Source organism: Monodelphis domestica, chromosome 1 (genome assembly GCF_027887165.1).
Source record: "Monodelphis domestica isolate mMonDom1 chromosome 1, mMonDom1.pri, whole genome shotgun sequence".
Classification (NCBI taxonomy): domain Eukaryota; kingdom Metazoa; phylum Chordata; class Mammalia; order Didelphimorphia; family Didelphidae; genus Monodelphis; species Monodelphis domestica.
In genome coordinates this window covers 41,149,644-41,161,977 of record NC_077227.1, presented here as the reverse complement: position 1 = coordinate 41,161,977, position 12,334 = coordinate 41,149,644, and the positions used below count along the sequence as shown (strand labels likewise).

The window sequence follows — 12,334 nt, the reverse complement described above, 5'->3', positions numbered from 1 at the left end:
CAGGATGGATTTGTAGTAGAAAAGTCACTTCTTAGCGGCTTGGCAAAGCTGTCATTTTACATAGATCCTCTCAATTGATACGGACATAGCCTAGTGAAGTTCTAACCCGAGTTCCCTTGGTATTTTAAGAAGTCCAAGTGCATGAAATCTATTTCTAGCTGCCCCTTGGGCTTAAGCGACCTGTTAACGTGAACGAATTTAATGATGAAGGCTGATTATTTTTCAAGTGCATTACTTTCTGTATTCACTTCAGATTGGCTTCTATAAAATTTAAAATTACTCAGTTACTTATAAAAAAGGCATCAGACTCATAATAAAATTGAATATTTATTTGAATTTCTCTTGGTAACAGTATTCAACATCTTAGCGAAACAAACCAAGTTGTGAAGTCTTTAAAAAAAAAATCTATCCATTACAAAAATTTAAAATAAGTTGTTTTCTGTATTTCATGGCAAAAAGTGGGACATTGTCTATTTAAAAAAACTGCCATACACAGAGTAATGTTTTAAGAAATATATATTGTGATTCACATGATATGTTTTGTAGAATGTATACACAATATCTGAATGCCAATCTGAATGGAAGAGAAAAATGTGCGATAAACAACACATAGTAAATTGAATGTTCTTAAAATGTGGCTTGAAGGGGGAACTTCCTAGTGAATTAAATTAAAAGATCACCCATGGGATTCAAAACAAAATGAAATAAAAACAATAACAGGTAGACATTCCATGACACGAAGACACTTTCCATGACACACTCATTTAGCATCCCCCCCTCAAATCTGGTTGGTTACACAGTAAAATTAACTTAGTAAAGTGCATCTTTGAAAGACTTGTCTAGTGAAATAGCATTTTCAAATATAAAACACTTAACACAAGACGTGCAATAACAAAGTTAAATCATTATAGTGTAAATTTTTAAAAACTACTTTTAAAACTTTTGATTCACTAAAGAATAAAGATGTTAATGACAGTAGTGTTCACATTACTCTCCAACAGTATGAATTGTGTGCTTTTTGTTACTTGGCAAATCTTTTTTTTTTGGGAGTCGAACAAAGTTAATTCAGTCTAAGCAATACTTCTTCTGTCATTAATAATCCATTTCCTCTGGCAGTGCCACCATAGTTAGATTTTTGGAAGTTTTGGTGCACTAACAACAGGATTTGCCTCCTGTAAATATCTCCTTCCTGCACTCTTGTAATCATAAGTGCAGCCGTGTGTTTCTGCGTATCGATGAGTTGCACAGAAATTGTTTCCACATCTAAAGCACAAAGAAAGTGTGTATGAATAGTCACATTTCTATGACAGGCACATGAAAGCAGAGCTTGAGCTCTGGGTGGACCAATGGAACCCTCTGTTTTTTTCTGGAGTCATTTTGGAGCTGCCATTCTCTTCCCACTTAGGAAAACTACAGCCACAAAATAATCCTCAAAAAACCCGCACCTATGCCAGCTTGGGAATATGACATTTTTCAGTTGATAGAATGGGGGCCTTGCTCTCTAAAGAATTTTCAAATCACATCATACTAAAACACATCTTCAAAATTTCCCTTGTACCCTGACAAATTTATAAGGGTAAATACCTTGGGAATCGAGTGATGGGTGAAGACCAAAGAATGTAAAATCTACCCAAGACTGACATTTGAAATTTAAAAATACATAAGAAAGGGCTTTGGGCAGTAAGCTATTCTCTTCTATTTTTAAATATGGCTGAGCATAAATGAAAAGATTGCTAAAAGTAATGGCAAGAGCAATGCTGAGCCCAGAGAATAGGCTTTGAAAAATCTCTCTCCACTTCATGCAAAGAAGAGGGAAACTAAACTTTATATACCTTGTCGGGGCAGCCATGGAATGGGATGCTTTTGCTAAATCATTTCTTTGTTATAAGGGAGGATTTGACCTGGAGCTAGGGTGGGAGGAAAATGACTATGATGCAAATAAAGACAAAAGGTATCATCATACAACTTTAAGAAAAGGTAACTATATACACACACACACACATATATATATATATACATATATATATATATATGTACATACTGTAAGGAAGCATCAGTTACATAATCTGGGCCCAAGGGAGGCAGTTCTCATTAATACTTAGGAGGATTAAAAAATATGAATAAGAAAAAAAATCAGAATTTAGTGCAAATGCAGAATTAAAATAGTTATTTTGCCCCTTTAACCCTGATCTGATCTCTTCAATAGGAAGACTTATTTTTCAAAAAAGAACATATAATGTTCATGCTAAGTTTTGAGAAGATAAAAATTACATTGGGAAAGTAGAACTGGAAAATAAAAAAATTTGTGAATATGCTTCCAAAGTCCATAAAGGCAAATTCCTTATTTTCACAAATAGTAACTCTGCAAGTTTTTTCTCTAATACAGAGCATATCTTCCCATCCTGAGGTTTGGGTTAAAGATGAATTATCTCTTCTCTTCTGTTAATGGATCTACGAGTTTTCCAGGGCCCCGGTTATTATTTAAGGACTTACATATTATCTCTGACTATTATTTCAGGCCAATCATGAAGGCAGAACACTGTTTGATTAAGGTCAATTAATTTAACATCACCTAACAATGGAAATGTAAATAATTATAAACTTGAGCTTTAGGGGGTAGGGTGGGGTTTGGGAGTGAGGATGGGGCAGCAGAGTCCTCATGCTGGATCATTCTACACAAAGTATTTCAATTTTTCCAACTAGGCAACCTGCCTGCATTCATAGCTGGTGGCTAGTCCCGTTTTCTTGCCACAAAGAAAGCAATGCTTGGATGTTTTCTTTTTGGTCTGAACAGGGGCTTTCACAGGGGGAAGATGATGGGTAGTTTCACCTGTTTTGAGACAAAACATACAGATCAGTTTGGGATAAAATAAAATGATATAAGATTCCACTCAGCACAACATATTTCCTGAAAAAATCATCTATCAGTTTCAAAGTTACAGTTATCCTTGTACAATGTGAAAAATCATTTTAATTTCTATTATTTAACCAAAAGTGATTTGAATGAACTTACATATGATTTTAAATAGAATTTACGCAGCATTTTTAAAAGATTCCCTTAACCGAGAACATTTCTTTATAAACTAACCATCTTTGCTCATTTCCAATTCTTTTCAGTTGATGGGAAACATTCCAAAAAAAGTTGCCTGAGGAATAATAATTCAATTCCCATGTATTAAGCATCCACTATGTGTGAAGCCCATGAAATACGAAGATGAAAAAACATGCTTCTGCCCCTTTTAAAGATCACCGAGTTGACCGAGAGGACAGAACAGGTACAAACACAAGTATGACCCGGACAGGCGCACCAGGAAGTCTTGACGCAGGAGGGGACACTTGAGGGAAACCTTGCCAGCCAAGGCCAGCGGCAGGGCTGGGATGCAGAGAATGTTAATGGAAAGAGACTTCAATAAAGCCAGAAGGCTAGGATGATGCTACTGTGGAAGGTCTTCCAAAGGGATTAAAGCTAGTTAAGAACATACTATGGAACCAAGTGAAGGCGCCTGAGCAGGTAAGTGAGGCCATGCCTTAGAGGGATGCAGAATGCACCAATGAAGAAGATTCCAAGTTAGGCGAGGGGGCATGAACAAGTGGGGCCTTGTCCCGGGCTTCCTAGTGGGCTGGGAGGAGGGATAAGAGAGCTCCCTGCCCGTGATGGGGGCAGATAAAGGCGTGGCCCGGTGAGTGGAGGAGGAGGATGAAGGGCGAGAGGATGTGACAGGAGACTTGGCAATGATCAGGAGGGCTGGTAGAGGCAAGGTTGGGGTGGGAGGAGGGGCTATGCGAAGTGTGAAGTGCTGGCAGGTCTTATGGGGAGACTTCGGTCAGCAGCATTTGAAAAAGCAGGAGTGGGAGGAGAGGAGGGCTGGATGGGTGGAGAAATGATCCGAGGAATGCGCGGGAACACTAAAGGAGAAGAGGGAGGTCTAGGGGGCCAGAGGAGGAGGAAGAAACAGTGACAGTGACAGAGAAGAACAACTGACATCTTTGTGAGGAAAGCCAGGAGAGCGCATCGCAGGAGCTAAGGAAGGGAAGGGCATCCAGGGAGAGAGAAAGACAGGAGAGTGAGCCTGCGAAAAGGCCAGAGGACTGAAATTATTTTATATGTCAGTGAAGACTGAAGGATAATTGCATGGACTAAAAGTCCCATACAAAGCACCCAAACCAACCCGACTATGACTTAAAAATGTAGAACAATGATTTCTACACTTGGTCTCCCACTGATATTTTATCAAGCTTGTTCTTGGAGACCATGGCAAAGCCTAACAGGACATCTTCCTGGATGACTGAAGTTTACAGAAGTACCTTACTATCCTGGCTTAATCTGGGCAGAGATGCCAAGTCCCTTAACCTTTCCTGACTTCAGAGGCATATCTGAAAGATGGAGATATCTGCTTTGCTTTTCTAATGGAATTATTGTGCAAACTGATTAAAAGTCTGTAGGAAAGGGGCAGCTACACAGCTCAGTGGATAGAAACCCAGGCTTGGAGACAGGTTCCAGGTTCAAATCCTAGATGTGTGACTGTGGACAAGTCATTTGACCCTTATTGCTCTTCTGCTTTGGAACTAATACACAGTATCAATTTAAGACGGAAGATAAGGATTTTTTAAAAAGTCGGAAAGATCACAGACTGACAAAGAATCATCATCCAAGTATAAAGGAGTCCTGATCTTTCTAGCTCAGTATTATGAACTATCTATCCTCAGAATTCCAGAAAGGCAGGTTTGTTTAGCAGAAGCACATAAGGACTCACTTCAGCATTATACAATCTTTTCAGTAACGTCTTATTCAGTAGTTCCCAAAACTTATTCCACGAATTAGGAGTTGGGAGAAGATAGACAGAAGGGCCCCCCACATAGTCAGTCAACAAATTGCTGAGTGCCTACTCTGTGACTAACATGCCTCTGGCATACTGACTTCTGCTTCCACCCTCCACCTTCCTGATAGAGAAGTTAGTACATCCAGGTCATTATAACACGCCCTGAACCTCTCTGGGCGGGTGACTCAGCCAACATAGCCCAGCTTTCCAATGCAAGGATTGGGAAAATGCAGCCAAACAAGTTCCTCTTGGACGCGTCCTCTCAGCTCAAAGGTATGCTAGGCATCCTAGGTGAGAAAGTACTAGTTAAGTTGTCCTTGCTCCCAAACGTTTACAATATAGGCTAAGGGACACAGATTAGGAAAAATGAGATCCCAGACAAAGGGGAAGGAAAAAAGGGTCGTGTATTTGTTTTTCAAACCCTCACCTTCCGTCTTGGAGTCAATACTGTGTATTGGCTCCAAGGCAGAAGAGTGGTGAGGGCTAGGCAAAGGGAGTTAAGTGACTTGCCCAGGGTCACACAGCTGGGAAGTGTCTGAGGCAAAATTTGAACCCAGGACCTCCCGTCTCTAAGCCTGGCTCTCAATCCACTGAGCTGCCCCCTCATGTATTTTTTTTAAAATATATTTTATTTGATCATTTCCAAGCATTATTCGTTAAAGACATAGATCATTTTCTTTTCCTCCCCCCCCCCACCCCCCATAGCCGACGCGTAAGTCCACTGGGCATTAGATGTTTTCTTGATTTGAACCCATTGCTTTGTTGATAGTATTTGCATTAGAGTGTTCATTTAGAGTCTATCCTCTGTCATGTCCCCTCATGTATTTTTAAGAGTTTTTTTAAGCATATTATATGCCAATGAGTCTTTTACATACAATTGAATATTATCTATTCATTAATGCTGATTTGACAAAACCCATACTTTAAAAAAAAAGTAGGTTAGTGGCAATTTGGAGTTTTAATCTGTACTTAACAGGTTTTATTTCTTTTTAAATATTCTTTAGCTTGGTCTTTCCAAATTAATATGGTTTTACCATTCTATCTCCTTTTACAATTTTAGACTTGTGGTTTGGCATGATACATTAGGCAAAGTCCTAAATGCCTAGAGATTTATAACATTTGAATCTCCTATTTACAATATGGTGAAAGTCAGTGATAAATTATTCACTGTTATCCTTCTCTTAATTTTGAATAAGAAATCATTGTCCCCTTGCTTCTTCCCTATCATTATATTACTTTAAACCCTTACTTTTTTACTTGGAATCAATACTAAGTATTGGTTGCAAAGCAGAAGAGTGTTAAAGACCAGGCAATATGGGGTTAAGTGACTTGCCCAGGGCCACACAGCTAGGAAGTACTGAAGCCACATTTGAACCCAGGTCTTCCTGACTCTAGGCCTGGCTCTCTATCCACTGAGCTCCTTTCTACACTATTATTTAACCTTGAGGATTGCTGAAGCTGGCAGAAGACTTAGGAGGCCAAAGGCTTAGGAAGGGCATTCCTAAATCACACAAACAACCCGATTTGTTCACAGTAGAGGCCTTTGGAGTGCTTGTCACTGCCATTTTGTTTTCTTGCAGTCTCCTCTGAGACCACAAGATGGAGCTTATTTCCAGTAACCATGGAATGGCCAGCTAGCTCAATTAAGTCAATCTGCAAGGCAGAAGGGCCTTCCCTGAAGGCCTTGATCTAGTCCCTTACTGCTGTCTCAAGAGTTGGAAAGGCCCTTAGAGATGATTTAGTCTAACCTCTACCTGAGGCACAAATCTTTTCTTCAACATCACTTTCAAGACTGATTAAATAGGGGGCAGCTGGGTTGCTCAGTAGATGGAGAGCCAGGCCTAGAGATAGGGAGTCCTGGGTTCAAATCTGCCCTCAGACACTTCCCAGCTGGGTGACCCTGGGCAAGTCACTTGACCCCCATTGCCTAGCCCTTACCAATCTTCTGCCTTGAAGCCAAAACACTGTATTGATTCTCAAATGGAGGGTAAGGGCTAAGAAAAAAAAAAGATTGATCAAATATCTCATGAAATCTGTTTTTAAATAATATTCCACAGTTTAAACAACACCCTGGTCCACAAATAGAATCAGAGAAGTAATTTTAAGTGCCAGGAAAGTTGTAAAAAATGTTGGAATTTTATGTCCTCCTGGTGAAATGTACAAGTATTTAGGAGAAAATGGCTTGGTTATCCTTCCGGTAAGTTTTTTTGTTTGGTTCTGAATTCAAAACAGGTAGAAAGAGACAAAAAAGAGGAGAGCAAATTTTATTTGTGCAATGTTTTTGTGCATTAGTTTGCTAGCAGTGGGTAACCTATGTGATACCTATGAATACACTGGAAGTTTCTTTTATCTGCCTGCACACACAAGACCAAAGAACACATCCTGGGGAAGTCAGGAGATCATGAGTTTCCTCTAATGCCTGGCCATGTGTCCACTGAAACTACTGAGGGAATTCTTTTTCAGGCATTTTGGGCTAGATAGCTTCTGAGCTTCATTCCAGTACGGAGATTCTGTGCTGCTTCTACATCAAGTCAGAGCCTTGACTTACACGCACCTGCTAAGGTACACGTTGGAAGGCTAGCCCAGTATAGGAAAGCGACGTAGGAGATGGATGATATTTAGCAAGAAGTTCTTTGGAAAAAAACCCACAAAAATGTTTTTCTGCAGCTGTTTTTCATTAGGAACTACCTAGACTCCAACTGTACCTAAATTAATGCCAAAACCATCCTGAAAGCATGGCAACGAGGAACAGGCATTTGTTTAGAAGCAGCCTTTCATTACTTCGGTGAGCACCGGGGCTGGCAATCAGAGGGACCTCTGGATCTTTTGGCAAAGATTCACTCACTGAGAATTAAATCCAAGGTTCTAATTCAGGCTGCAGATCACTGTATCGGAATCTGCAAAGGGCTTGCTCAGCTCCTGCCCCATATTAACCATGACCCCACACGGGGTAGAGAATATAATGTTATTACCAATCCACCACTATTTTCTTGAGCCTGAATGAGTCTAAAAGCCCAACACCGCTGTTAAGGTAAGCACAGTTTCCCTTTTATTCTTCCCCTTTCCCAGAGTTGGTTCCTGAGGCTCTAACTAGTTTTGCCTTGCTGGAGAGCGATCTTATAGAGACGCCCTGGTAACAAGGTTTAGCTTGCCACTAAAGTCTCACTCTTCAAAAGCACAGTGTTCAAGTGCAGAGTGTCAGTGGTTTGCATGCCTCCAAGATAGAGAATGCTATGGCTTTACGAGGCTGTTTCCTCCCTCCACAGGTAGAATTGCTCTCCCCTTCTCATTCCTAGCTCTTTTCTCTTCTTTAAGGGTATCTTGCTACTTCTCATAGTCTTTACCATCTTGAGTAGCAATGTGGCACTAGGATTATGGCACTGGAGTTGGAGACCTGGGTTCAAATCTCTTCTCTACTGTGAGTTCTTTGAGGCAAGGCATAGAAACTGTTTCCTCAGAGGGATGTGGACTAAATGATCTCCAGTGTTCCTTTCTGTGCTAAAACGACGATCCTATAAATCAGAATCAGTACTGCATTTAGGGATATTCAAAACCCCTCCTGTCATTCTTTGTGATTTCCCTAACATACAGGTATGTTAGATCCCTACTCAAACTCCAATGGCTCCCTATTGGCCTCAGCCTCAACCATAAGCTCCCGTGTTTAGCTTTGAAAGCTCTGTCTTAGCCAACACTCTCCTTTTTTCACCAATGACTTTCCATCTCCCATTGCTGAGCCTCTGCACCCACTGCCCCCTTGCCTTGTGTCTACTCCCCCTCCTTCACCTCTGCCTTGCAGAGTCTCTTGTTGACTTCAAATTCAGCTCAAGTTGAAGCTTCTACACGAGGCCCTGGCTAATCTCCAACAGTGGGTCTTGTATTTATGCCGTGTAGATTTACTGAAGGGCACACAGGTTGTCTTCTTTGTCAGAATGTGTATGCTCTAAGCACAGGGATCATTTCATCGGTGTCCTTACATCCTCTGCCTACCAGGTCTTGATACAGGTGCTTATTAACTGCCCATTGCCTAGTTTTCTGAGCTTTTCACCCTTTGTCTTTCCTGTCTCTTGGCCCTTCTTTCTCAGCTTTCCTGTTTTCACAAGACTAGCCTTCTAGAGCTCCTGACGATCACACAGTATGGTGGATAGAAGCTTTAGGCTGATGCGTTTTCTCAGCTGGATTCACAGGTGCTCAAGACTGCTTCTTTGTTGCCCAGAGGTTTGGGGGTGTTTCCCCTTCAGTTACTTGTGGGTTCTGAGCCCTTCTAGAAATCTGAGGGTTCAGGAAGGCTGCTATCCAGAGAGTCAAGGCTTTACTCTAATATATCAAACCAAAATGAAAAGAGAAAACTATGGCCAATTCTTTATACAAAGTGAATACAATAATACCAATGTATCTTGTTCTTTAAGTCTGTATTTTTAGATACACTCATTGATTTTTCTGAAATCAGCATGACAACAGAGCAATAAAACTTCTCTGAAATTATCATGTAATTTATTTATTTTCCTTCTTTTAAAATCCTTACCTCCTTCTGACTATCAGTTCTAAGACAGAAGATCAGCAGGGACTAGGCACTATGCTTGACTTGCCTTGGGTCACACAGCTAGGAAGTGGCTGAGGCCATATTTGAATCCAGGTCTTCCCAACTCGAGGCTATGCCCCTATCATGTAATTTAATGGGGAAACTTGATTTAATGTACAGAAATCAAGTTTACAAATTGCACTTCAGAGCATATGTGTATACATATATACACACATATATGTATAGGAATGTGTTTATTATATATTCATGTAAAATGTTTTGGTCTAGATACAGAATTTCACTGGTTTAGGGAAATGCCAATGCTGAAACTCCCTCTGCTTTTTAGGATTAGCACCTTCTCTGCAACTTATAGACGTAGGGGAACTGCCTGGGGCACTAAGAGGTAAAGCATCTTGTTCTAGGTCTCTGAGCCCAAATGTGTCAGACAGGATTTGAATCCAGGTCTCTCTAACTGAGGAACACTCCCCTTCTGCTGCCTCTCTTGTTACATATATGCACATGACATCTGACGTATAAAATGGAATGCACTTATATGGATGCAAGGAAAGAAAAGGCAAGGATCTGTAACAACTTACTTATGAGTCCTTGATAGCTACAGGTTTTTAGGATTTAGAATCGATTTATGTTTTTCCAGATGGCTATTTCCATTTTGGTTATAAATGCATGATCAGTTTTTTCTTTTGACTCCTTGTTCTCTTAGCACAGCACCTGGCACATAGAGGGAGGGAGAGAAAGGAAGGGAAAGAAGGGAGGGAGGAAGGAGGAAGTAAAGGAAGGAGAGGGAGAGAAGGACAGAGAATGAGAGAGGGAAGGAAGAGGAAAGGAAGCATTTATTAAGTGTCTACTATGTACCAGGCACTGTGCTAAGTACTTAAAAAATATCATCTCATTTCATCCTCATAACAACCCTGGGAGGTAGATGCTATTCTTATCCCCATTTTATAGTGGTGGAAAGAGATTTAGTGACTTGCCCAGGATCACACAGATGCATTATCTGAGGTTGGTTTTGAATTCAGGTCTTCCTCATTGCAGACTAAGAGGAGTATAATGTATCAAACTCAAATAGAAATGGGGGAATGGGGAGGAGAATAAGCCTTACATAAGGATCCCTTAAGCGTCACATACTTCAAAAACAGCATATTAATATTTTCTATATTCTTCATATTTTTATTTAATTTTGTTAAATATTTCCCAATTACATTTTTATCTGGTTCAGGCCCCTGTGGCCCCTTTATGTTTGACTATCTGGTTTAGGAGGTTCTCTTTTCATTAGAAAAAAGTTGTTAAGAATGGAAAGAATTCTAACTCAGTTCCACCACTGACTCTCTCATTGGCTTGTTGCCCAACCCTACATTTAATATTTAATATTTTCTAGGCCTGTTTCTTTCTTTATAAAATGAGGTTAGACTAAAGGACAGCTAAGGTTTCAGATCTAAGATTCTAGAATTTTATGGATAATATTCTAAGTTACAAGACACAGACAAAGTAGAAGCAAGAACATATTTCAAACAGTAAATCAAAACTTGACTTTAAGACTAAGAAATGCAGAATCACCAGTTATATAGGGTGTCCCAAAACTCTGAGTTCTGTTCTAAGCTATAATAATTTCAGAAGTATAACCCTACAAACTTAGAAAAAATAACTTTGAAAGGCTATTTAAAATTGCAAAATACTGCAATCCTAGCATTCCAAGAAGGAGTTTTTGATGTAACAGTTTGGATGTGACCCAACAAATATAAATCTAATTGAAATACATCAAATAGCCAAGGTGGTCACGCTCCTCCTGATAAGGCAGTCTGACAAAGTGTGGCCCGGAAACTACTGCCTGTGCATTGAGTAGTATGCCTCATGCTTCTTGTTAAAAAATTCACAAAGCTAAATAAGTTTAGAAGAAATGTAAATAATTAAGCTTTCTAAGGACTTTGGGTAGGTATGTAGCATCTACACTTCTGAAGTTACTAAAGCTTAAGACAACGCCAAGACTTGTGGCACCCTCAATGTTTGGTACCGGTGCATAAACAACAAAATGCTTCTGGCTCACAGACTGTCTCCTGTATTTGAAGCCTTAGAAGGTGAAGTGACTGCCTTAGATCACAAAGCTGGCAAAAGACAAAGGCAGGATTTCCAGTCAGGTTTGGACATCCCAATGTTCTTTTCACAAGACCAAAATGGAAGAACTCTCTTTCAAAGAACAGGTGTCAAGAAGAGAAGAGTTGTTCATACTGGGTGTGAGCATTTAAGATTAAAAAGAGAGATGGAGGAAAAGAGAATGCCAGAAGGGATGTTTCATAATGAGATACAAGAATGAAGAGGTGGGCAATGAGAGGAGGAGATAAAAGTGGAAGCAAAGCACATCTTTACTACACGTGAAGCTCAAAATTTGGTCAAGTTATTTATAAGACTAGATCTGTGATTCACTTGGTTATAGGGAGAGCCAGCTGTGGAAACTCCCTCTTCAAATAAGATGAATATCGGATCTACAAAGTATAGCCTCCGATATGCTGGGGAATAGCAAGAGAAAGGTCAGGTGACAGACTGGGGCACAAAGCCCATGTTTCCTAGGACCAGACTCAGACCTTCTCATAAGCTAAGGCTTATTCATTAATTTTCATGCTGCCTCAACATAAATGTAAATTGGTATGTAAATATGGAAAACAAATTAAACACAGTTGGTTTCTGGTAGATAAATTTTAGGATTTTCAGGCTGTTAGAAGATTAACAAAAATGACTATTTGACCTTACCCAAAACTTTAAAAATATCCAGAAAAGATAGCAGAAACATCATCAAAGGAGAAAAAAATGAGTAACCACTGGAAAGATATAGTTCATAAAAAATTTGAAAAATTTAGCAAATTATAACATTAAATGTGAATAAGCTAAATTCTCCTAAAAAGCTATCAGCTAAATTTAAAAGCCAACCCAAAGACATACTGCTTATGAGAAAAGGCAAATCATGGGGCAGCAAGGTGGCTCA

The 12,334-nt window shown here is 39.8% G+C and overlaps 1 protein-coding gene across 9 annotated transcripts in view; it reads right to left on the bottom strand.

Annotated features, from left to right (window-relative positions):
• Window positions 1-314: 314 nt before the first annotated feature.
• The window catches only part of ZFAND4 (zinc finger AN1-type containing 4), a 61,380-nt gene continuing 49,360 nt past the window's right edge, over window positions 315-12,334 (bottom strand). For 4 of the 9 annotated variants that reach the window (XM_007478063.3, XM_007478067.3, XM_007478062.3 and 1 more), the window contains 2 exons: window positions 2,713-2,830; window positions 315-1,263 (listed from right to left, as the gene is read on the bottom strand). In XM_007478063.3, the coding sequence (XP_007478125.1) occupies window positions 1,128-1,263; window positions 2,713-2,830 (254 nt within the window). In that variant the 3' untranslated portion in view covers window positions 315-1,127. Of the gene's footprint in view, window positions 1,264-2,712; window positions 2,831-9,935; window positions 10,069-12,334 lie in introns of those variants that run through there. The other 5 variants (XR_459910.3, XR_459912.3, XR_008911952.1 and 2 more) reach the window with 4 other exon arrangements.